This window comes from Acinonyx jubatus, chromosome D1 (assembly GCF_027475565.1).
Source record: "Acinonyx jubatus isolate Ajub_Pintada_27869175 chromosome D1, VMU_Ajub_asm_v1.0, whole genome shotgun sequence".
Taxonomy (NCBI): Eukaryota; Metazoa; Chordata; class Mammalia; order Carnivora; family Felidae; genus Acinonyx; species Acinonyx jubatus.
The window spans coordinates 17,049,008-17,071,341 of record NC_069390.1 but is presented as its reverse complement, the minus strand read 5'-3'; the positions used below and the strand labels follow the sequence as shown (position 1 = coordinate 17,071,341).

The following is a 22,334-nucleotide window of genomic DNA, read 5'->3' as shown; positions in this document are numbered from 1 at the left end:
TCTAGGGAGAGTCCATGAGAGGTAAGGGGACAGGGTTGGGTAAGACCCGGATCCTAGCGAGGAGGTGGGGTGTTCCCTGCCTCTGGTGACAACATATTTGTATTACTTTTCATCCTCACAACAATCATGAGAGGGACCATTATTGTCCCCATTTCACAGACGAGAAAACCAAACTTAGGACTGTAAAAGCACTGATGCAAGGCCACACCACCTATTCACTTAGGAAGCCAGGCTGTGATTTCACGCCATCTGACTCCAAACCTGCCTTGCTCTAGGAGCCCACACCCAAAAGCATCTCACCGTTCTCTGCCTTCCTCCACGGCCCTCTTTTCCTGTCCGCCTTCTTTGTCTGCTGCTGGGGACCAAGGGCCCTGGGGACCAGGGTCCCGCCATTAGTTCCCTGATACCCAAGCGCTAGAGCCACCCGAAGGGCAGAGCCCCCACGGGCACGAAGATTTTGAAGAAGGGGGAAGAGGGCAGAAGAGTCAGTGTGGGACTCAGCCCGGCTGAGCCGAGCCCAGGGGCCACGGGGGCCGCGATTTCAGCACCTCGGAGAGCGCCGGAGGGGCGGGGCCGGGGGCGGGGCCGGGGGCGGGGCGCACGAGACCCTAGCCTGGGCCCGGGGGCGCGCGGCGGCGCTCGCGCCAGTCCCGAGAGCGGCGCGCGGTCCAGAGCCACGCCCTGCCCTGCGCAGGTGCGCCCGCCGCACCCGCCCCAGCTGGAGCCCCGCGGCGGCGGCGGCCTCTCGCCGCGCCCCCACCTCCTTCCCATCCGCCGCCGCCGCCTTCGCCGCCGCCGCCGCCGCCTCTGCGCCGCGCTCCGCCCGGATGGCCAGGGCTGTGCCGGAGAATGGCGGAGCGAGAGAGCGGCGGCCTGGGCGGGGGGGCCGCGTCCCCGCCTGCCGCCTCCCCGTTCCTGGGGCTACACATCGCGTCGCCGCCCAATTTCAGGTGAGAGTCCCCGGCCGCCGCGCCCCGCCCTTCAGCCGGGGCTGAGGAGCCCGGGCTTCCCCCACCCCCACCCCCATCCCCCAGCACAGACACCCCGACCCCTGGAACGGGAGGGCGGCGTGGTGATGGGGTTCCCTCCCTGGACAGGGTCCGCAGAAAACCCCTCAGCCTCAAGTCCAGGCTGATAGCTGCTGCATAGCCGTGGTGCAGCTCCCTCCGCCATTCCATGCCCTAGGCTAGGAGATTCAGAACTGGAATTGGAGGAGGGGGCGCTCAGGCCGCCTTCTCCCCCACTTTGGTACTGCGGCAGGGCCTGGGGTCTGGACTGAGATCCCAGAGGAGGCAGGCAGGCTAGGGCTTTGCCTATGCCCAGTCGGAAAGCTTCCGAATAGAGATGGGAGCAGGCTGGGGCGCCCCGTGGGTCCCAGTTTCTTGGGGCAACTGGCAACCTTGGTGCTGGAAGGAGGAAGCCGTGGGCCCTTCCCCCAGCCCTGCCCGGACAGAGGGGCCTAACTCTCCTGCCTGGCGTGGCCAGGACCCTCTGTAGAATTAGGCAAGCACTGACCTGGCCAGGTGCGTGCACGTGCAGAAGGCTTAGAGACACTACGCCCAGCTGTAGTTGGGGGAGGTCTGGGTTGAGCATACCTGGAGTAGCCAAGGACATTGGGTGGAAGGTGTCCCTGCTGGAGCAAGTACCCAGGTCTGTGATCTGAGTCCCCCTTCACCCCTCTCTCTGCCCACTATCTGGTGTTAGGCAATTGGGAGATGGATTCTAGATAAGTGGACAGCGGGTGTTATGGGGAAGGGGTGGATGTCCTTCCACCATAATCCTGGGCCCATTTGGCGAGGGGGAAGCAGAGGGTGTAACTGCTCCAGAGCCTAGGAGGAGGCCTACATATACCCCATTGTTTCTCTATCTAATGAGCTGGCGCCTTCCCTTCTCCTGCCCCCCACCCCACCCCAGCCAGGCCCCAGCTGGGCTCTGGCGCCAGCCTCTCTCTGACCAAGGGGTTGCTGGCTCCCTGGCCCTCAGGTGTGTAGAGACCCCTGGGGATCTCTAATGGCATCATCAGCACTAGAAACCTCCCCGGAGGCCCTCAGCTCAGAAACCGGGAAGACCAGAGGGAGGGGACCAGATGGAGGAGGCCAAGCGTGAGGGCTCCAGGGCGGGGGCTTCCGTGGGTAGTGCCTCTGGGTAATGGCTGAGGTCCCAGACCAATTCCACCTGGTATAACACATCCAGCCAGGGGGCAAATACTGCCTTCCTACCAGGAGGCCCCTCCACAGTGGAACAGCTTAGAGGAACCTGGGTTCAAATCTGAGCCCCACCACTTTCTAGCTGGCTGACCTGACAATCCCATCTATTAGGCGAGCTAATTAATATTGATTCCTTAGTGTGCATGAAGTCGGTGTTCAACAAGTGTCCACCCTCCATGCTGTCCGTCCTCCGTATGGCTCCTTACTGTTCAAAGCATTCCTAGGGCAGGCTCATTTACCCTCACGGGCATGGGTATTGGTCTGCCCATTTTATAGATAACAAGATTGAGGTTCAGGAAGGCAGTGGCTTGCCTGAGGACCCTGAGGAAGTCAGAGCCTGGGGCCCTGTGTGTGTGTTCAGTCCACGCTGCCTCCAGGCCCTGTCTTTGGCCCAGAGAACAGTTTTGCCTCCCTCTACCTGCTTCCAGATCCCCGGGTGACAGTGCCCTCCACCCCACCCTGCCCCCGGCAGACAGGTTAGCATGGATGCTTTAGTGAGAGGAACTGACGAGGTGGATGCCAGCCAGCGAGTGTCCAGTCCCGGCCAGGTGGGCGAGAATGGCAGTGTGCCAAGGCTGAGGCGTGGGCTGGCCCTCCAGGACACTGTGGCCTGGCTGTGGGGACAAGGCCAGCACGTGGGAATAATAAAGGCAGTGTCTCTGGCCCCACATGGTCTGCCCTGCCTGCTCCAGCAGCCCCTCCTGACCTTTCCCTTGTTCTGCCTTGCATAGCCCTTCGCCCAGCTCGGGTTAACCCTGGATGGTCGCCGCTCTCTCACGGCTCTTTGGTGGGGTCATGGATCCAGCCGGTCTGGGTTTGCAGTGTGGCCCAGCCTTTTTAGCTGCGTGCCCCAAGACTGGGCACTTCACTCCCAGAGCCTCTGTTTCTTCTTCTCCACGATGCCAGTGTTGGCTCCTGCTCAGGGTGGTCCTGAGGTGGACCACTCAGGCGGACCTGAATGGGACAACACGCGTTGACTGTTTCAGGGGCTGCGGGGAGCTGCTTTCATGCAGGGCTGGTGTTGTTACTAGATGTGTGCCCCCAGCACCACTGTCAGCTTCCAGAAGGCATAAGGAGTCAACACCTGAACTTTGGTTTGCCCGCTGCCCAGCATAGAGTAGGTGCTCAGTAATGCCTTCTTGGTTGATTATTAAGGGTAAGTTGTGTGCTATCCTCCTGGAGCTCAGAGAAGAACATGTTGTCAGAGAATCACGGTGGGACATGCTGAGCCCCCTGGGAGGCCCTCCCTTTGCCCAGCCCTGTTCTACCTGCTTTCTGCGCGAGAGCATTTCATGCTCACCAGAGCCATAGAAGCAGAGCGATAGTATTATCCCCACGTTGCAGATGAAGAAACTGAGGCATAAAGAGACTAGGTAAATGGCAGATCTGGGGTTTGAGTTCAGGACGTCTGATTTCAGAGCCACCCTGAAAAGAGAGAGCCCTGAGGGCAGAGAGAGAGCATGTGCAGGGAGAAAGCATGGTGTGGACATGGGAGAGGTGGAGAGCATTTGTTTGTTGGTAGTTGGTTTAAATAAGTGTTCTGTTTGTTTGGGTTTTTTTTTTCCTTCTGATTATAGAAATGCTCCAAGCAGTTACTAGTAGTTACCTCTGGATGTGGTATCAGAGGAGGAATTGTCACTGATGTCACATACTTCAGTTATTATTGGACTTCTCATTTCTACAAGCAGCCTTCTGTAACTTACAACATTAGAAAAGAGAATTTAAAATTAAAGTGGCTCATGTTCATTCTAGGGGAAACTCTAGAAAAGAGACTTTAGAAAAATGCCCAGTGGATACACGGAGCTGCGTAGGTGGGATAGAGGAGAGGGACAGAGGGACAGTCCATGTGGGAGAGACAAAGGGTGCTTATGAAAAGTACAGCGAGCGGCCCACCCTGGGTATGTGGGAGCAGAGCTGTGGGTGAGGGGCCTCAAAACTCAGCTCATCCAAACCCCCTTCCCTTTTACTGAGGAGGAGACCAGAGAGTGTGAGTGGCTTCCCTGAGAAGAGCAGGTGAGTGGCAGAACCCAGGCCTCATGACTGTCTGGATGCCGTGGTTTTTACCTCACCACGCCGCCTTGGGGATGACAGATACGGCCACCTGAGAGGTGCAGAGGCCTCCTCATTTATCTCTCACTCAACAAACATTTGCGCTTTGGCGGGCTCCCTGGGGAGACGCTCCAGAGGCACAGACACGGGCCTGGCCATCACGCGGGTGACCGTGTAGAGGGGAGACAGACAAGGTCTTACCAGACGGGCTGGCTAGTGTGATGGTGGCTGAGGTCAGAGGCCCAGGGCTGCCGGGGCCAGCGGGTCAGTGCGAAGTGGCAAAGGTTTAGCAGGAACCACAGCGTTGGGTCGCTGTCTGGGGACGGTCACTCAGGCTGCTGGGTAGAGAGCGGACAGGGAGGCAGGGAGACCACTGGGAGACTGGCCATCCTGTGTGTGACAAGGAGGGGCTGGAGAGGACATGAGGAAGATTTCGGGGGCGGGTTAGCTCACTTGGTGAGGTATCTGGTATAAGGGGTGGGGGAGGCAGGAACCCAGGATGACGCTGGGCCCCCTGGAGATGGGGTGCCCTGTGGGAGATGAGAGGCTCGGTGGGCAGGGAGGCGAAATTAGTAGGAGGCCTACTGAGCTTGAGGTCGGTGACCACTGGGGACCCAGCTGGAGCATTCAGACAGGCAGTTGTTTTTAGGCCTGGCATCACTAGAGAGGATTGGGCTGGGGCCAGAGACCCTGGGAGTCTCAAGAGAGAAGGCCACTGAAGCCTCAGAGAGAACATCACTACCCAAGGGGCAGCAGAGAGCAGGGAGATGGCCCACGGCCCCGGAGCCTGGCCTGTTCCGGCAGACGTTTCCGTGGGAGGAGGGAAACCGGAACAGCTGCTGCTGCTGGAGCCACCCTCCCCCAGCCCTAAGGCCTGGGCAGCCTCCCCCCCAACCTTGGCTCGGCTCCTAGTGAACCCCCAATGTGGGGGGCAGACAATGGCCACGGCAGGGTTTCACCCCCACTTCTTTGATGGCAGAGCCTTAAAGTTGGTCTCTGAGTTCTTGGCTTGAGCCCCTCCATGGATCCCACAGAGTGGGGTCACTGCCGCCATCCGCACTTAGGGGTTCTTACCCATTCTAGGATGTCACCTCTGTCCCGTGGCCCTACCCTTGTATTCATTCAAAAAGATCTCTACCAACATTAACTGTAGGCCCTGCCGCGTTCTGGCGCCCAGAGCTGCCGGCGCCGTGGCACTTCCTTCAGTAGACGTTCATTTAGTACCTACGGTGTACGAGGTCTTGGGCTCTGTGCATGGATTAGAACAGGGGTAGGGAGTTGGTGCCCGTTGAACACGATGACCCCCCTGCCCTCAGGAAACCGCTCCATGGCAAGGCCAGCAGCCCCGGAACCAGGAGCAAGAGCCTGGCGCTAGGCTGGTCTGACCCAGTACAGAAAATTTATCCAGGGGAGCGGAGGAGAAAAGATCTCCCCAGATGCCACCGTGTCTCATGGCTGCGTCCGTGTTAGTGTTTCTTCCTGCGTGTGAGTCCTCATGTGAAGCCACGAGGTCATTATGCTCCGTTTGCTCATTAGAGTAGTTGCCATTTTCTGCATTCACACACAGACTCCGTAATATCCGACAAAAAGACTGCATAATATCCCGTGCCCTGGGTGGCCACGGTTTAACCAGCCGCTGGTGCTGAGCTATTAGTTGTTTTCAGTGGTTTGCTGTTAGGAGAAATACGCATCCTTGTGTACACGCATCCTTTTCCGCATGCGGGGTTGTTTTCTCAGGGCGGCTTTTCAAAAGTCAAATCACCAGATCCCAGAGTCCCGGCTACGTATCAGCAGCGAGAGCTTCAAACAGATCGGACACATTCTAACCCCATACTTGGGGACTGTCCCATAGGACTTGTTTCCCGGGGTGGACTCCGTTTTTCACCGGTGTCCACAGTGTGGACACGGTCAGGGAGGGAATTAGAGACGAGAGAAACAAAGCTAGCCTGGCTCCAGTGTCCCCCCCGTTCCCCCCCCCCCCAGAGATGGCGGTGGCATGGGGTGGGAGTTCTGAGGATGCTGGGCTGGCTCCCCCCACCCCACCACCGTTTCAGCCAGCACCTCCCTGGGGGCCTGCACATTCTGCCCCAGATCCTGACGTCGGTGGGCCACAGGAAGTTGAGTTGAAAGGGCACCTGACTCAGAGAATTTTAAGGAGAAAACCCAAACAGGCCAGTGGTTCATTCAGCCAACGTTTATTAAGTACCTATCAGGCACCACGTCATTGATCAAGACAGACACGGTCCTGCCCTTGTGGACCAACAGCCCCTAAGGGGAGCCCTCCCCCGCCGCCCCGTAGAGCCCCCCACCCCACCCCACTGATCGCAGAAACCAAAGGTCTAATCGCAGTGATCCAGAACCACCAGTAAGTGGGCCTGAGAAAGCCAGGAGCAGGGCTGTTTGGCCTAGTCAGGGAGGTCAGGGAAGGCTTCCTCGAGGGACCCAGGTGGGGGGGGCAATGATACCCTAGAGTTTGGGGAGGCCCTAAGGAGCCTCAGGCCACAGGGAATTTTGGCCCCTTTCCCTAAGTGCCAGGGGAAGCTATTAAGGGATTCTGAGCTGGGGAGGGGTTTCAAGACCAGATTTGCGTGTCACGTGCTGGTTTGGGTTGCCCAGTGGAGAATGGCCTGTAGGGGAGCCAGAGGGAAATGGGAAACCAGCCTAACTGAGAACTACTGGAAACCGGCTAGTTGCCCAGCACACACAGGGCGGCAGAGGGACAGGCTGGGCGCTTGAACCAGCGACGCTCTCTGTTGTGAGAGGGGCCCGTGGGGCACCATGGCCAGGACGCAAGGTCACTCCGCTGGCATCCCTCCCTCACTTCCAGAGAGCCAGGAAGGGGAAGACAGGAATGGCCTCCGGACAGCCACATGCCTGGCTCGGGTTTGGCCTTGCTCAGCTAAAGCCTCAGCACTTTGCCACTTAACCCTTACTTTGCACACACTCCTAACTCAGCCTGCTGCCGGGCTGAGACGGCAAACGGGAGAGGGCTAGGCTGCCATCAGTGGGATGAGGAGAGCAGGAGACAAGATGGCACGTGGAAGGGAGAAGGCCATGTAATAAACACCAGAGCACAAAGACATGCTTGTTCATTTGGGGGAGAGCACTACAGGAAGAGGGGGCCCTCAAATATATAGGCTCCAAAGGTCAGGGAGGTCTCCGGAGAGCAAACCCATGACACGGGGTCACCAAATGTTAACGTGGATGAGACCTCAGGAACCATCTCACCCGAATGGGCAAAGCAGGCCTGACTGGTCAAGAGCAGCTGCCTCCGGAGGGAAGCCGCCAAGGCCGCCGGATCTGGGGGCCTACTTCCTTCTCCTCTTCCCTCCTCCCCTCCAGCTTTTCCTTCCATCTCCCTTCCTCCCGACAATTGCCTGCCTTGAGCCTGGAGGGCTCAAGGGTCCGTTAAGCTTTCCCTCCACAAAGGGCCTCCTCTGGAGACCCAGGACATGGGTGTCCGGAGGAGCGGGAGCTAAGGGCAGGGGCTGGGGGTGACTCACCAGGGGGCCTGCTTGACCTGTCTGTCCCCCCGTTCCTTGGTCGTGACCTCCTCACAGCGCTCTGCAATCCACACGCTCCACTGTGTTCAACCTCAGCAGCACCTTTGAGGTCGGGGCGGGGGCGGGGGGGGGGGGTGCTCATTTTACATGTGGGGAAACTAGATTTTCGGCGCCCTCCGTGTGCGCCTCAGGGTTCCTCATCTGGAAAAGGGGCAAAATAAAACCCTCTCCCAAGGTTGCAGTGAGGATTCGGGGAGATGCAGGGCACGAAGAGGGTTGGCGGCCCCGAGCCTCATCAGTGACGGAGTCAGGACCTGGTCTCGCGCCTCCTGTCTCCAAGCCTGCTATGGTGACCATTCTGCCATCCTGCCTCGTGAGGAGGAAGAGGTCAGATAAGCAGCTCCCTTCACCCACCCCACCGCAGCAGGACACCAGTGCAGGCTTTCGAGCCCGGCCCGGTGCTCTTTCCCCCCGTGTCCCACAGCTGGCCTCACAGCTGGGCCTGCCTGCCCCCAGACCCGCCGTCCCCGGAAGTGGGATACAGTGGGACGCCAGGGGGTGCAGAGATGAGCTGCAGGCCTGCCCTGAACACTCTGGCCTGAGAGAAGCAGGTGGACGCTAAGGATGTCCCTCGACAAACATGTGGCAGGCGTGTCCTGAGGGCCTTGTGTGTGCCAGGTGACCTCACGAGCTCTACCCTCCAGGAGCATACAGTCCAGATGGAGCGGGGAGGGTGGGGACCTGTGTGCCATCACCTGCTCGGCACAAGGGTGGGCGATGTGAGCTCCATCCACCTCTGGAGCAGCCTGGCGGGCTGTCTGAGGGAGGCCTGGTCCTGTCTGTCCCGCCACACCGCCTTGCATCCACGCAGGTGGCGACACCAGGCACAGGTGAGGGGTGACGGGGGACCGGGAGGGCTTCCCAGAGGAGTGGGCTTAACCGAGCCTTCTCCCAGCAAGCACAGGTTGAGAAGCCTGCCTGCCAGGTGCTCCATCCGAGCACTGGACTAGACCCCTGGGGAGGCAAGTGCGGGAGGTACAGGCAGTCACACGCGGAACTGGAGACCTTGAATGCCAAGCCAAGGGGCCTGCCACTAGCAGGGAACCTTAGGGGGCTTTGAGTAGGGGGCAGAAGGGTGGTGTTTCTGGCAGCTTCGCCTGATGGTCGGTGGTGGGGTGGAGCGCTCCCGGCATGGGGACACTGAGGCAAGCAGGCCAGTGGGGAGGTCTGGAGCTGCGGGGGCAGGAGCTGGGCTGGGACCCGGCAGCGGGGAGGAGATGCGGATGTGTGTGCAAGGATTACTGGCAGAGCAGGGCGCCTGAGGGCACCTCTGGGTCAGATGCCCAGGCGCCCTGCAGCTCTCTGATGCTGGCTGAGTCGCAGGAGTGGGTCTTCTCTGTGACTTTCCAGGCAGCCGATGCGTCTTGACCACTTACTTAGCGCCGGCCACTGGGTTCTCGTCCCGAGGCCCGAGGTGTCGCGCCGCACTGGTCAGACAACGGGGCTGCCGTGGCTTCTGGGCCGGACCATCGTCCGCAGCCTACCCCCACCTCCACACGACACCATCCCCCAGCCCTGAGAGCCTACCACCCTCAGGCTCCAGGTCAGAAGAAGCCTTAAAGAGCACCTTGTCTGTCCAGCTCCCTTGTCCTGGTCAGAACCCCTCTCTGCCGTCCCCTCCAGCGCCTACCAGCCTCTGTTTATGGCACTCCGCAGTGGCAGAAAGCTCATTACCTTCCAGCCCCCCCCCCCCGGGAGGGGTCCATACAGGGTCTGCCTTTAGCCCTGGCCGTGGAACCTCCTGTACCCATAGGCGCTTCCTGAGTGCTGAAAGATGAAACCCCGGGAGGTGACAGAGTTCTCTCCTGCATCCAGGTTGTCAATAGAGGCGGCCCGGACCCACCTCGGGCAGCACTGTCTGGATGCTGCCTGGCCCCACGGAAGCCTCTCTGATGAGGTGTGAGGGCTGAGCACCTTGCTGTGTGGGTGGGGGCGTCCATTCATGGAGAATTTCAGAAGCACCCCCCCACCCCCACCCCATCTCACCACCAGGTGCCCTGAGTGTGGCGCTGGCCCTTTAAAGCAGATCAGGGTTGGCTTTTGGGGGGAGACATCCCAGGTTTCTGCCATCTGCTTACAAGCCTGGTCCAAGGAGGGGGGCCACCCCAGCCCCCGACAGGGGCATTGGAAGGGCAGGTGGCATCGATTGCAGTAACCTGATCCGATCCCGAGGGGGAGGCGGCAACGCAGCGGCTTCAGCGCAACTGCAACTGCCGGGCCAGGCCGGGAAGGAAGCCGCCTGCAGCTGAGGGCTGGGCTGGGAAGCGCTGGGGCCGGGGCCTGGGTCTGCAGCCACTGCCTCTCCTCCTGGCCCATCTATTTTTAATGAGCGCCCCAGGCTTCTGCTGCGGGCAGGACGCAGAAAGGCAGGCCCCGGCAGTGGAGGCCCGAGGCCCCAGCCCTGCCCTGAGCCCTAGCCCCCCAACCCTGCTGGGCATGAGAGGGTGGCCCTGGGGCCCTGCAGCCCCCCGGCCGGGCAGGGCTCTCCATGAAGCTGGTGCCGAAGATGGATTCGAGCCCAGACAATGACAGCTGGTTGGAGGACCAGTGGGAGCGCTGGTAGGGGGTAGAGGGGTTGGTGGGGGCGGGGGGACATTCAGGGGGCAGCTCCATGGAGCTCTGGGTTTCTGTTTGGTCTGACAGAGGCAAGAGGCAGGGGATGTGGGCCTGGGGCTGGGGCTGGGGGCTGGGCCACCACCTCTCCTGGTTGACCTTGGACTCCTGGGTCTCCCTTGCTCTGTGCCTCAATCTCCCTGTCTTACTTAGGAAAAGGCTCAGAATTCTCCCCAACTTCCACCACAGAATTCTCTCACATGTCCCACCCACACCAAGCCATGTAGAGTGCCCAGGGCTAGGGGTGAGCCAGTGTAGGGGACAAGCGGACAGTCACTACAGTGGGGTGGGGGCTGGCCTGGGGGCAGAGGGTTCTAGTACAGCCAGTTAAGAGTTGTGCTCTGGTCTGTCTCCTGAGCTCACGACACCTCCAGCCCCAGCCCCAGGCCTTCCTTGACCCTCTGCAGCCTTCTGTTCAGGATCTGTGTGCTGGGCAAGGCGATTTTGTGGTTGAAGAGATGAGATGAAGAACACCGAATGGGGGTGTAGTTTCTCCTGGAACAGGCTGAAACTAGCCACATTGACACCAGATCTCCCTTCACCTGCTCCCGGGGCTCACGAGGCATCGGTCTTCCTGGGCTGGGGGCATGGAGCACTCCTCTGAGGCTGGGGAGGGGCCTCTGCCAGCACCTCAGGTTTTGTCACTGCAGGGATTGCACGGGGAGCCCTCCTACTCCAGGCATCCCTTGTCACTTCTCACCTCTGCATTCTCCATGGGTGAATTGGCCTTGGCACCTGCCTTGACCCTGGGAGGCATTTCTCTGGCAGAGCTGAGGCTCTGACCAGCTGGGCCTTCTAGGCACTGCCTCCTGGTTGGCAACCAAATGGAATAACCTGGAGTAGCCTGGAGCCTCCCCTCTCCCTGCCTGTTACCCCTTGTCTTGGCTCGTGTGGATAAGTCCCATGCTCTGGGGGCTGTGATTTGCCTTCGAGGGACTGCCCCTTGGAAGAGGTACTAGGGAGACATCAGTGGACTAAGTAGTCCTCCTGGGTTGGTAACTTTGGCTTCCTGTCCTCACCAGGCTCACCCACGACATCAGCTTGGAGGAGTTTGAGGATGAAGACCTCTCAGAGATCACCGAGGAGTGTGGCATCAGCCTGCAGTGCAAAGACACCCTGTCCTTGCGGGTAAGAGTGGGCTTTCAGGAGCCCCTGAGTGGGATGGCAGGATGGGTAGGGACAGGAGTGAAGGCATCCCCACATCTACAAAAGGACTTTCAGGGTCTGTATGGCATGCTCATTAAATGAAATGACATCCAAGAAACACATCCACTACAATGCGTGGCACATCTTGGGTGCTCGATCAGAATTTTTTTTTTTTTTTTTTTTTTTTTTTTTTTTTTTTTTTTTTGGGCCAGGGGCTAAGGCAAGAGGCAGCTCCTTCCACTGCCCACAAGAAGGGAGAGGACAGGAGGTCTTCAGATGTAGGGCAGTAGCAGTTAGGGCTAGAGTTAAGGGAAGGATCAGCACTACCCTAAACTGTTTCCAGAGCAGCCTTGGCAGAGGGCCTGAGGCAGAGCAGGGTGGAGTCTGTTAGAGTCTGCAGTGCTTTGGGACAGGAAAAAAGAGCCAAGGCACTCCCTCGGCTGCCATTGCACCAAATCACACCACATAGCCCCACAGACCCTCCCTGGACTGCAGTTCTAAAGGATCCTCTGGAGGGTTACCCTAGCATTGCTGCTGCTTTTGGCCTCCTGGCTTTGTCATAGGACAGATGGCTCTCTCCATTCCCTAAGTTCTGAATCCTGCCAGGGGGTCCTCAGCATGCGGGTAATTTGGGTCAGATAGGGATCCCCCTAGGTCTTTTCAGAACAGGAAGAAAGGAACCATTGGCCAGGAAATAGGAGGCAAAGCACGGGACTAGGTTGCAGAGTCCAGAGCTTCTGTCAGCACCCAGGAGGATGGGCGGCTAAAGTGGACATGGTATTAGAGGAGAATGGTTAGCAAAGGAGAGCTGCGGTGTGAGCTGGGTGGGGTGCCTGTCTCTGGGTTGAACTCCTGTTGCCTGTTACAGAGATTCTGTAAGCTCTGCCAGGCAAGGGGAAACCAAGGGATGAGGATAACCCTCCAGTACCCCCACGGCCAGGCCAGCAAGGGTGAGGAATGGTCCCAGGGCCTTGACATAGCTTCCCTAAGGTCATACACCTGTTCCGGAATCCAACACCACCCTTTCACCTAACATGCGCCAGCAGAGTTCGGGAGAGGGTGGTCCCTGCCACCAGCCAGGGCCCTGAGGCAGTACTAGCTAGAGGTGTACCCTGTGGGGACTTAGACAAGTTCTAGGGGGCTTTCACACACCTCTTGCCAGTAAGCCCTCACCTCTCTGGGAAGCTGGGAGACAGTTAACTGGAGAGGGAATTGAAGGGTCAGGGGATCTGTCCAAGGTGCCAGGGAGTTAGTGGCAGAGCTGAAACTAGACTGGGGCTCTGAATGATCAAGGTTAGGATGGCCCGAGAGAAAACCCAGGTTAGAGGGTCCTCGGACTGGGACTGTCGAGAGGTGCCGCGTGCCGGTGCCCCCACCTGCCCTTCCCCCCTCCCTCCCCACCCCACCCCCCACCCCCTGCATCCCTCTTCTGTTTGCACTGCGGCCCTTCCTCCATCCTTCGCCTGGCTGGGACTGGTTTCCCAGTTTTCTTCACTGCCCCCTTCAAACACTAACCTCCCCCTCCTCCATCCCTTGTGGGGCCCGAACTCCTTGGCGACCCTGCGTCCCCATGGCAACAGCGGTGACCTCACTCTGGGCTCGGCTTACAACCCCGGTGAGGTCACCGGCCGTTGCCAAGGGAACGGGAGGGTGCAGAGAGTCAGGAAAGGGGGCAGCGCGGGGAGGGGGGCGGCATAGACCGCCAAAGGCGCCGACTAGCTTGGGGAGGAGTCGGCCTCGCGAGTCCTCGCGAGGGGCGAGGGGCGAGGGGCGGGAGGGCGCGGCCCCCTCTCGCCGGCCACCTGCCCCTGTCCCCTTCCCTCCCCCTTTGCGGCCGCGGAATGGACTCGCCCGGGCGGTGGGGCGGTGCGCGGCGGCCTCGGCCCCGCCCCGACGCGGCCCCGCCCCCTGACGCCCCTCCGTCCGTGCGGCGCAGCCCCCGCGCGCCGGGCTGCTGTCTGGGGGCGGCGGCAGCGCGGGGAGCCGGCTGCAGGCCGAGATGCTGCAGATGGACCTGATCGACGCGGCGGGGGACACTCCCGGAGCCGAGGACGACGACGAGGAGGAGGAGCGCGCGGCGCGGCGGCCGGGAGCGGGGCCGCCTGAGGCCGAGCCCCGCCAAGAGCCGGCGCCCCGCGGCCAGGGCCAGGGCCAGGGCAGTGGGGACACATATCGGCCCAAGCGGCCCACCACGCTCAACCTCTTCCCGCAGGTGCCGCGGTCTCAGGTGAGGCGCGAGCAGCGTGGGGCGGGGCTGAAGGGGTGGTGCCCCGGGGACTGGGCGCGCGAGGCGTAGGGGGCGCAGAGCAACTCGCGGAGGAGGAGGGTGGGCAGGCCGGCAGGCTGGAGGCGCGAAGAGAGGCTGCGGGAGAGGGACCTGCTGGCCGGCACTGGGAGAAGTCGGCCTGGTGAGACTTCCCAAGTGGGAGGTCCCAGGGGAGGTGGTCTCGGTGGGCAGGTGGGATCTGCCCTAAAGGAGAGGAGCCAGGTGGGGCCGACAGGGTTTGGAGCCTCGTAGAGGGTTGAAGGAATGAAGGAGCCGAGGGGGACAGTGGAAGGATCTGGGTAAGGAGAGCAGTGGGGGCTTAGGAGAACAGAACAGTGCTTTGAGGGGTCGCAGGGATTTGGAGCTTTGGACCTCAGGCTGGAGCAGGGTTTCCCTTTTAGGGTGTGGGGCTCCTGGTGAAGGGCAGAAGCAGGGCCTGGAGAAGAGAGCAGCTAAAGTGGTCGTTTCCGGGAAAGGTCATGGGGAATTGTGAAGAGGTGGGGATGGGGAGCTCAGAAGCAGCCGCCAGTTTGAGATGTGGGCAGCTGGGAATTCCCAGAAGGCAGGGAAGAGACATGGGAGGTGGAGCTGCTTGGCTGAGTTGGGGGCCTGGGGCCCCTGGGCTGGGTGGCTGGATGCCAAGGAGGGTTGAATAGGGTGGGGGAGAGCCGGCTGTGGCCCTTTGTCTTCCAGGCCCCGGCTGGAGAGGTGTAGAGGAGGGGCCCAGGGAGGTGGGGCTGTTGGTGGAGGGTGCAGGGGGTGCAGGGAAAGGATTGGTCCCTTTCCCAGAATCCTCTGGGGTGGATTTTGGCAGCCAGACTCATGAATGTGAGGGCCTATGAGAGTGTTCCCAGGGGAGAAGGCCTAAATAGTTCGTGGGGAGCCTCGTTGGCAGGCATTGTGGAGAGGGGTTCCAGGGCACCAATGATGTGGGATGGGCAGCCCTGGAGATCCAGGAAGGAAGGCCGCTGACAGCTACATCTGTCATAACTCAGTCATGTGCTCCTGGAGGGGTCTGGGAACCATGTTACTGATTCATCATTTGCATGATTCATCCCAGTTCCCCAGGCCAGCTGCTGGGAGACCCTTCCTCATCCTTTTTCCAGCTTCTACTAGAATGTCCCTGTCCCTTCCCTAAGCTATAGCTTGCTGAGCTCCAGGACTTGGCTGGAAGTGAGCATCTATATGTATAGCCTCAGTGTCTGGGACTGGGGGTCTGGCTCTGTCCCCAGATGGCTCCTGCTTCTCCTCCACTCCTCCCCCACTCACCACCACACATATTGGCCATCACTACCTTTGTTGAGGCTGATAAGAGCATCTCCCCCGAGGGCCAGCTTCCCTGAGCCAGGAGGGAGAGCCGTCTAGAGCCAGTAGGTCTGGCTGGGAGGGCTGGGACTTGGCCACCCCTCCTGCCTGCTCGAGGAGGGTTGGGGGTGCGTGCGCAGCAAATGGCCTAGGGATGGCCTGATGGGGGCAGGGCCGGGGCCTCCCTGTGCCGGGCACTGTTGACTGCTTCTGTCACAAGGGCCTTTTGTTTTCTGCACAGGACACACTGAATAATAATTCTCTGGGCAAGAAGCACAGTTGGCAGGATCGGGTATCTCGATCATCCTCACCCCTGAAGACAGGTAAGTCAGGACCCTTTCCCGTACCTGGACCGCCACCTACCCTGTCTCACTTCCCCCTCTAGAGAGCCAGCCTGGCAGTTTCCGTCTTGCTGAGTTGAGGTGAACTGCCTGTCCCGTAGCCCTGAGCGGGCCCATCTGAAGTCAGCTGGGGTGGCAGTGAGAGAACTGGCCCCAGAGTCCACCGTGGCCTCGTGCCGGGGAGCCTTCACCTTGGTTTCTGTGTCCCGCATGCTGAGTGGAGGGGGCAGGTGGCCTGGGAGTCAGGGGCGAAGCTCCCCGCTTCTTTTTACCGCCGACGCTGACCCACCTGCCCTCCAGGGGAGCAGACGCCACCACATGAACACATCTGCCTGAGCGATGAGCTGCCGCCCCCCAGCAGCCCCGCCACCACCAAGGATCGAGGCACCTCCACCGACAGCCCTTGCCGCCGCAGCGCCGCCACACAGATGGCACCTCCCGGTGGCCCCCCCGCTGCCCCACCGAGCAGCCGCGGCCACTCGCATCGAGACCGCATCCACTACCAGGCGGACGTGCGGCTAGAGGCCACCGAGGAGATCTACCTGACGCCGGTGCAGAGGCCCCCGGACCCTGCAGAGCCCACCTCCGCCTTCCTGCCGCCGGCTGAGAGCCGGATGTCGGTCAGCTCCGATCCAGACCCTGCCACCTACCCCTCCACTGCAGGGCGGCCGCACCCCTCCATCAGTGAGGAGGACGAGGGCTTCGACTGCTTGTCGTCTCCAGAGCGGGCCGAACCCCCGGGCGGAGGGTGGCGGGGGAGCCTGGGGGAGCCACCGCCGCCTCCGCGGGCCTCGCTGAGCTCGGACACCAGCGCCCTGTCCTACGACTCGGTCAAGTACACGCTGGTGGTGGACGAGCACGCGCAGCTGGAGCTGGTGAGCCTGCGGCCGTGCTTCGGAGACTACAGCGACGAGAGCGACTCGGCCACCGTCTATGACAACTGCGCCTCTGCCTCCTCGCCCTATGAGTCAGCCATTGGGGAGGAATATGAGGAGGCCCCCCGGCCGCGGCCCGCTGCCTGCCTCTCCGAGGACTCCACGCCCGACGAGCCCGACGTCCACTTCTCCAAGAAGTTCCTGAACGTCTTCATGAGTGGCCGCTCTCGCTCCTCCAGTGAGTCTGCAGCAGGAGCGGTGGGGGGCCTGGGAGGGGGAGAGGCGAATCGAGGGTGTTCCTGGAGGTGGCCTCACCCATCTGCTTCAAGGCATCAGGACCAAGAGCTTGCCACCTGCTCCCTAAACCTCGGCTAGAGGTGGGACCGTTCTCCTCCAGCCCATCCCCCTCACCTGCAGGTGCGGAGTCCTTCGGGCTCTTCTCCTGTGTCATCAACGGGGAGGAGCAGGAGCAGACACACCGGGCCATATTCAGGTAAGAGCAGCGGGGTCGGGCTGGCCAGGCGGCAGCGGGGACACCCCCTCCCTGCTCTGCCATCACTGTGTGGCCTAGACCCAGCCCCTGGAGCTGGCGTTCAGCCCTCTGCTCGGCCCCAGGGGGATGGCGTCCACCGTGTCGGAACTCCCGAGCAGGGTGATGGTGCGATGGGTTTGTACGGCGTGGCCCTCCGCAGTGCTGCGCTGCCAGGCCCGGGGACGGAGCCCCTAGTCTGGCTGGGGGGGCAGGAGCCCAGGAAGGTGCCCAGCAGAGACCATGCCTGACCGTACACAGGGCGCACCCCCCAGCCTCCTCCACAGAGAAGTGCTCACTTCCTGTTCCCCCTGTTTTACCAATGGCTCTGGGCACTTCCTCCCTTAGCCCACAAGTTCCTCGATGGCAGGTGTGTGTCTGCATGACCTCGCTCTTCCGCAGGGACCAGCACCGTTAACAGGCGCTAAGGAGACTTTGCACATGTTTATTGAATTAACGCTGCTCTTGCGGCGCCTGACCCCAGAGCGGGGTGGGGAGTAGACGGTTGGCCCGGCTGGGGAGGCCCTGGTGGTGAATTCCTCACGTGCCCTTGCTGGGGACAGGTTTGTGCCTCGACATGAAGACGAACTTGAGCTGGAGGTGGATGACCCGTTGCTGGTGGAGCTGCAGGCCGAGGACTACTGGTATGAGGCCTACAATATGCGCACAGGCGCCCGGGGCGTCTTTCCCGCCTACTATGCCATCGAGGTCACCAAGGAGCCTGAACACATGGCAGGTAGCGTCCTTTCCCCTACTCGGTGCCACCAGGCCCCGCCTCCGCCCTGGCCTCATCTCATGTGACCCACCGGGGAGGGCCCTCGCGGAGGTGACATTAGGTCCCTTTCACAACGGTAGAAGAGCGAGGCCCAGCTGAGCTGGGACGTCCGCGGACTGTGGCACCCTCTGCTGGCTCTGCCACTCCTCACTTCCCGCTTGCTTTCCAGCCCTGACCAAAAACAGCGACTGGGTGGACCAGTTCCGGGTGAAGTTCCTGGGCTCGGTACAGGTCCCCTATCACAAGGGCAACGACGTGCTCTGTGCTGCTATGCAAAAGGTGCCTGTTCCCCGCTCCCTTCGGATGGTCGCCCATCCCCAGCCTGGTCCCCGTCCTCTCCTGGGGAGAGGGACATCCAGCGCCTGATTTTCATCCCTCGCCCACAGATCGCCACCACCCGCCGGCTCACCGTGCACTTTAACCCGCCATCCAGCTGCGTCCTGGAGATCAGCGTGCGGGGTGTGAAGATAGGCGTCAAGGCTGATGACTCCCAGGAGGCCAAGGTGACCTCCCCGGTCCCAGACCCCAGGCCCCCCCGCCAGATCTCTGTAGCCCCTGCATGCCACTGACCCCTGCTTCTCTTCTCCCTTCTGTAGGGGAATAAATGTAGCCACTTTTTCCAGTTAAAAAACATCTCTTTCTGTGGATACCATCCAAAGAACAACAAGTAAGTGGGAAGGGACAGAGATTGAAATGTCAAGGGGTGGCCTGGAGCTATCATGGTAGGACTTGGGCCTGCGAGTATGTGGGGGGAGGGGGGCTGAGCCCACGTCCTGTCCTCCCACAGGTACTTTGGGTTCATCACCAAGCACCCTGCTGACCACCGGTTTGCCTGCCACGTCTTTGTGTCCGAGGAGTCCACCAAAGCCCTGGCAGAATCCGTGGGGTATGTCCGCGTGTATGGATCCTGCCAAGCACCCGGCCCCAGAGCGCGCCCCTCATGCTTGGCCCACCCCAGTCCCCACTGCCCTGCACACCCCGCGGCCTGGAGTCAGGGCTGGGTGGTGTCGAGGAGTGGCTCCCACGCTTTTTGGCGGTTGGACCCTTCCTTGGATTGAAGCGGCACCCGGGAAGCTCCGTGTGTAGACGGCAGAGCAGAGCAGCTCTGCCAGGGGAACTGGATCCCTACTCGGGGACCCCGAGGCTCCAGCCTGAAAACCTTGGGTGGAGATCCTGTTCGTCCCGTCACCTGTGTGTCTGCCTGCTTCCCAGGAGAGCGTTCCAGCAGTTCTACAGGCAGTTCGTGGAGTACACCTGCCCCACGGAAGACATCTACCTGGAGTAGCGGCGCTGCCCTGCCCTCTACATCCCCGGGCCCTCGGGCCAGCACCGGGCCAGCCGGCTGCTGACGGGACTCGGCACTGCTCGAGGAGGGGGGCCCATCACCACCAGAGGGTGGGGAAGTGGGGGCCTTTGGCGGAGGGGGGGAGGGCGGGGTTTATGGGGAGAGACAAACGCAGTTTATTGTAATATATGGGACTAGATTCATCTATGGAGGACGGAGCAGGCTGCCCGGGGATCGGGGAGGGGCGGGGCTGGAGGGGTGTCAGGCCTCTAGCCAAGAAGGATGCCCACGGTAGGAGCAGAGGGCTCTGTCCCGTCCTTGGCGTCACTTCCTTTGCCGGGGCCTCTGGCTCCCTGGCCGTGACTCCTGCCTCGACAAAGCCCACGTGCCACCTGCTGGTGCCCGCCCCGTCCCGTCCCCAACTCCCAGCCCCAACCGAAGGCCCTGAGCTCAGGCTGAGCCCAACCACCTCCCGAGGACTTCGCAGTAAGGAAACGGCAGCGGGGGGGGGGGGGGGGGGGGTGCAGTCCCTGTTCCCAGCTCCGTCACTTGTGTGGCCTCCGGGTGGCTGTCATGCTGGCCCCTGGCACGTGTGGGACCTCACCAGGGAAGGAGAGAGCTGCAGCGGGGCCCCGTCCCAGCAGGAAGAGGAGGCTTCTGGACCGGCCCGGGCCAGCCGGGGCCTCTTGGCTGCCCCAGCTGTAGCCCCACCTTGGTCCCGTCACCCTGGCCACAACTATTAAAGTGCCATTTCCTGTCTGGACCGCAGTGGGTGTGTCTGCCTGGGCCCCTCCCGCGCCCAGGTGGTGTCCATCCCAGGAAAGGCCGAGCCTTTGCTGCCCAGAATAGCTTTATAAGGGGCTCCCGTCACAGGTGTGCGTCGTAGTAATACTCTGCCATGGCTGGCCCGTCCCGCTTGCGCTGCTGGGCCTGGGAGAGCAGGGGTCGAGGCCCTCGTGGCCAGGGGTGCTTGGGTCGAATCCCATAGTCTGAGAAAAGAGGGTGTGCGTGGTAGGAGGACTCCACTGAAGTCCCCCCACCCCCCCCCCCCGCCCCGGAACAGAGCTGTTCGGGATGAGAGGACCTAGAGGAGGGACCCGGGTGCCCCTCCCCTAGGGCATGTGTCCCGCGTGGGGGGGGGGGGGGAGGGGAGGGGCAGGGCAGGGCTGAAAGATACTACCATCCACCAGGCCGGAAAATGGCTGCGAGAGTTCTAGAGGGCCTGAAAATTCTTCAGGAACAGATCGCTGAGGCCTGTGGGAGATGTTGGGGTGCTCAGCGCTGGCCCTAAAGGCCACTACCACCTCCCCTGTCAAGGCCCAGGGTAGGGGACAGGGTGAGCCTCGACGCCCAGCATAATGGCACCAGCCTGTCCTCAGGGGAGGGGAGAGGGAGGCAGCATGGCAGAGCCACCCACCTTCCAGGCCCCCGGCCCTGTGGACCCCCGACCCTTTGACCCCGGGAGATACCTCGGTGGCTGGGGGCCGAGGAGTGCGGCTGCCAAGACGAGGTCCAGGAGGAAGAGGCTCAGCCCGGCCCTGGGGTACAGAGCCCCCAGCATGGCGAGAACCATCTCCTCAGGTCCCTGACCCTGGCTTCTGCCTGCCCCTCCCCCAGCAGGACGGAACCACTGCCAACTCCCAGGGCCACCTCACAAAGGGCATTAGTTCCAGGGCTCGGTGTCACTGCCCAAGAGTTCAGGGCACAAACCTTTGGAGTCTGATCTCGGTTCAAACCCCAGCCTTGCCTCTTGCTAGGTAGGTGGACATGTCACATTCGCGGGCCTCAGTTTCCTCATCTGTGAGGTGTACATACGTATGTGCCCAACATGTGGCACACGGGGAGGTCACGCAGAGCCCCAGCCGTCCCCACCTGCTCTCCCTCAGCGATGCCAGGACTGTCCTGCCAGCCAGAGCAGGCCGCTCGACCTGCTCAGAGATGCCACTGGCAGTGAGCCCGCTCCGAGGGACCTCCCCACTGTTCCCCAAAGCTTCCAGTGCCGTGGACCCAGGGCTCCACGGGTCCTGCCACCGCTCCCGAGGCCGGGCAGGGAGGGTCCAAGTTTGGTGGCAAAGCCTGCCACCTGCGCCCCGGAGCGGAAGCTTGCCAAGGGTAGGAGCTGGTTTTGTTCGCTGCAGGACCCCCAACCACCACCGGCGGACGTTCAATAAATGTGTTGAATGAACCAATGCAGCGTGACAGCATGCAGACAGGCTCTTCTCAGGCTGAGAGCCCGCTGTGGGGCCCTTTCTTTGACTCCCGCTCAGCCCCATTAGTGCCACGCAGACCCGGCTCACTTCGGAATCTCAGAGACTTTAAACACGAGACCCTCGGCCCCACTCCAGACCCGTGGAATCAGACCCCGAGGGCCGAGTGGGGCTCTGCACTTTGGAAACACGGCGGCTTCTAAGACGGCGACCTACTGGGGGTCCAGCCCCACCCTGGTAACTGCCAAGGTGCCCAAGGCCCAGAGAGGGACGGCCCGGGCTCCTGGTCCTCAGTGCCCCAAGGCTGACAAGCCCTGGTGTCTCAGTCCAGACTGTCCTCGTGTGCTGAGCCCACACACTAAGCTCCCCGTGGTCATCTCCCTTTCCGCATCTTGCACACAACTGTCCCTCACAAACCTGTGCCGGGACCCTCCGTCCTCACCACAGTTCGCCACCGCTGGGAACCACGGGTTCTGGACACTGCCCAACTCAGTCCCTCGTCGCGCACCCTCCTTGCCTCTGAGATGCTAGTCTTCCCCTCTATCCACAACGGGTCCCAAGGCATGCCTGGGTTCCACCTACACCCTGCCATCGCCCTGCCACGACCTTAGTCCGGCCCCATTCTGCCGCCAGGGTCACCGTGCTCCCCCTCCAGCACGGTCTGCCACCAGCACCCCTGCACCAGGCCACTGGGTCTGTTCGGGGTTTCTTTAATGTTTCTTTTTTGGGGTTCCTGGGTGGCTCAAGTCAGCGAAGCGTCCAACTTCGGCCCAGTTCACCATCTCACGGTTCGTGAGTTTGAGCCCCGTGTCGGTCTCTCTGCTGTCAGCGCGGGGCCTGCTTCAGACTCTGTCCCCCTCTCTCTGCCCCTCCCCTACAGGTCCTCTCTCTCCATATATGTAAACTTAAAAAAAAAAAAAAAAAGTTTATTGTTGAGAGAGAGCGGGGTGGGGGGTGGCAACGGGGGATCAGAAGTGGGCCCACACTGACAGTAGTGAGCCTGACGCGGGGCTTGACTCCCAAACCGCAAGATCATGACCGGAGCCGAAGTTGGTCGCTCAACCAACTGAGCCACCCTGGTGCCCCCAGGATGAGGTTCAGAGTGGCCCCTTCCCCCCCCCCCTCCCCCCCCCCCCCCCCCCCCCCCCCCCCCCGCCTTCCGGAGGCAGGTCC

At 61.5% G+C, this 22,334-nt stretch overlaps 2 protein-coding genes across 3 annotated transcripts; one reads left to right on the top strand and one right to left on the bottom strand.

Moving 5' to 3' along the window:
* Positions 1 to 770: 770 nt before the first annotated feature.
* Positions 771 to 19,713, top strand: MAPK8IP1 (mitogen-activated protein kinase 8 interacting protein 1). Of its 2 annotated transcripts, none has more exons than XM_027072820.2 (12): positions 771 to 950; positions 11,455 to 11,560; positions 13,515 to 13,805; positions 15,391 to 15,472; positions 15,791 to 16,603; positions 16,783 to 16,858; positions 17,458 to 17,630; positions 17,839 to 17,948; positions 18,056 to 18,172; positions 18,266 to 18,336; positions 18,457 to 18,555; positions 18,882 to 19,713. In XM_027072820.2, the coding sequence occupies exons 1-12, from the start codon at positions 850 to 852 to the stop codon at positions 18,952 to 18,954; spliced, it is 2,112 nt and encodes a 703-aa protein (XP_026928621.1). In that variant the 5' UTR covers positions 771 to 849; the 3' UTR covers positions 18,955 to 19,713. The 2 variants fall into 2 exon arrangements, with proteins under 2 accessions (XP_026928621.1, XP_026928622.1); XM_027072821.2 differs by lacking the exon at positions 771 to 950 and adding an exon at positions 9,975 to 10,378.
* Positions 19,714 to 19,786: 73 nt separating this feature from the next.
* Positions 19,787 to 22,263, bottom strand: FREY1 (Frey regulator of sperm-oocyte fusion 1). Its single transcript, XM_027072822.2, has 3 exons — positions 20,424 to 22,263; positions 20,135 to 20,208; positions 19,787 to 19,943 (listed from the first exon to the last, which is right to left on the bottom strand). The coding sequence occupies exons 1-3, from the start codon at positions 20,525 to 20,527 to the stop codon at positions 19,822 to 19,824; spliced, it is 300 nt and encodes a 99-aa protein (XP_026928623.1). The 5' UTR covers positions 20,528 to 22,263; the 3' UTR covers positions 19,787 to 19,821.
* Between the last annotated feature and the right edge of the window lie 71 nt (positions 22,264 to 22,334).

Bases quoted from the DNA above. Each gene is read 5' to 3' on its own strand.
- MAPK8IP1 (XM_027072820.2), top strand. From the start codon at position 850: ATGGCGGAGCGAGAGAGCGGCGGCCTGGGCGGGGGGGCCGCGTCCCCG. The intron at 17,949-18,055 runs GTGCCTGTTCCC...CCTCGCCCACAG, and splicing joins TCTGTGCTGCTATGCAAAAG to ATCGCCACCACCCGCCGGCT. The intron at 18,173-18,265 runs GTGACCTCCCCG...TCCCTTCTGTAG, and splicing joins ATGACTCCCAGGAGGCCAAG to GGGAATAAATGTAGCCACTT.
- FREY1 (XM_027072822.2), bottom strand. From the start codon at position 20,527: ATGGTTCTCGCCATGCTGGGGGCTCTGTACCCCAGGGCCGGGCTGAGC. The intron at 20,209-20,423 runs GTATCTCCCGGG...CATCTCCCACAG, and splicing joins CTCGGCCCCCAGCCACCGAG to GCCTCAGCGATCTGTTCCTG. The intron at 19,944-20,134 runs GTAGTATCTTTC...CTCTTTTCTCAG, and splicing joins ATTTTCCGGCCTGGTGGATG to ACTATGGGATTCGACCCAAG.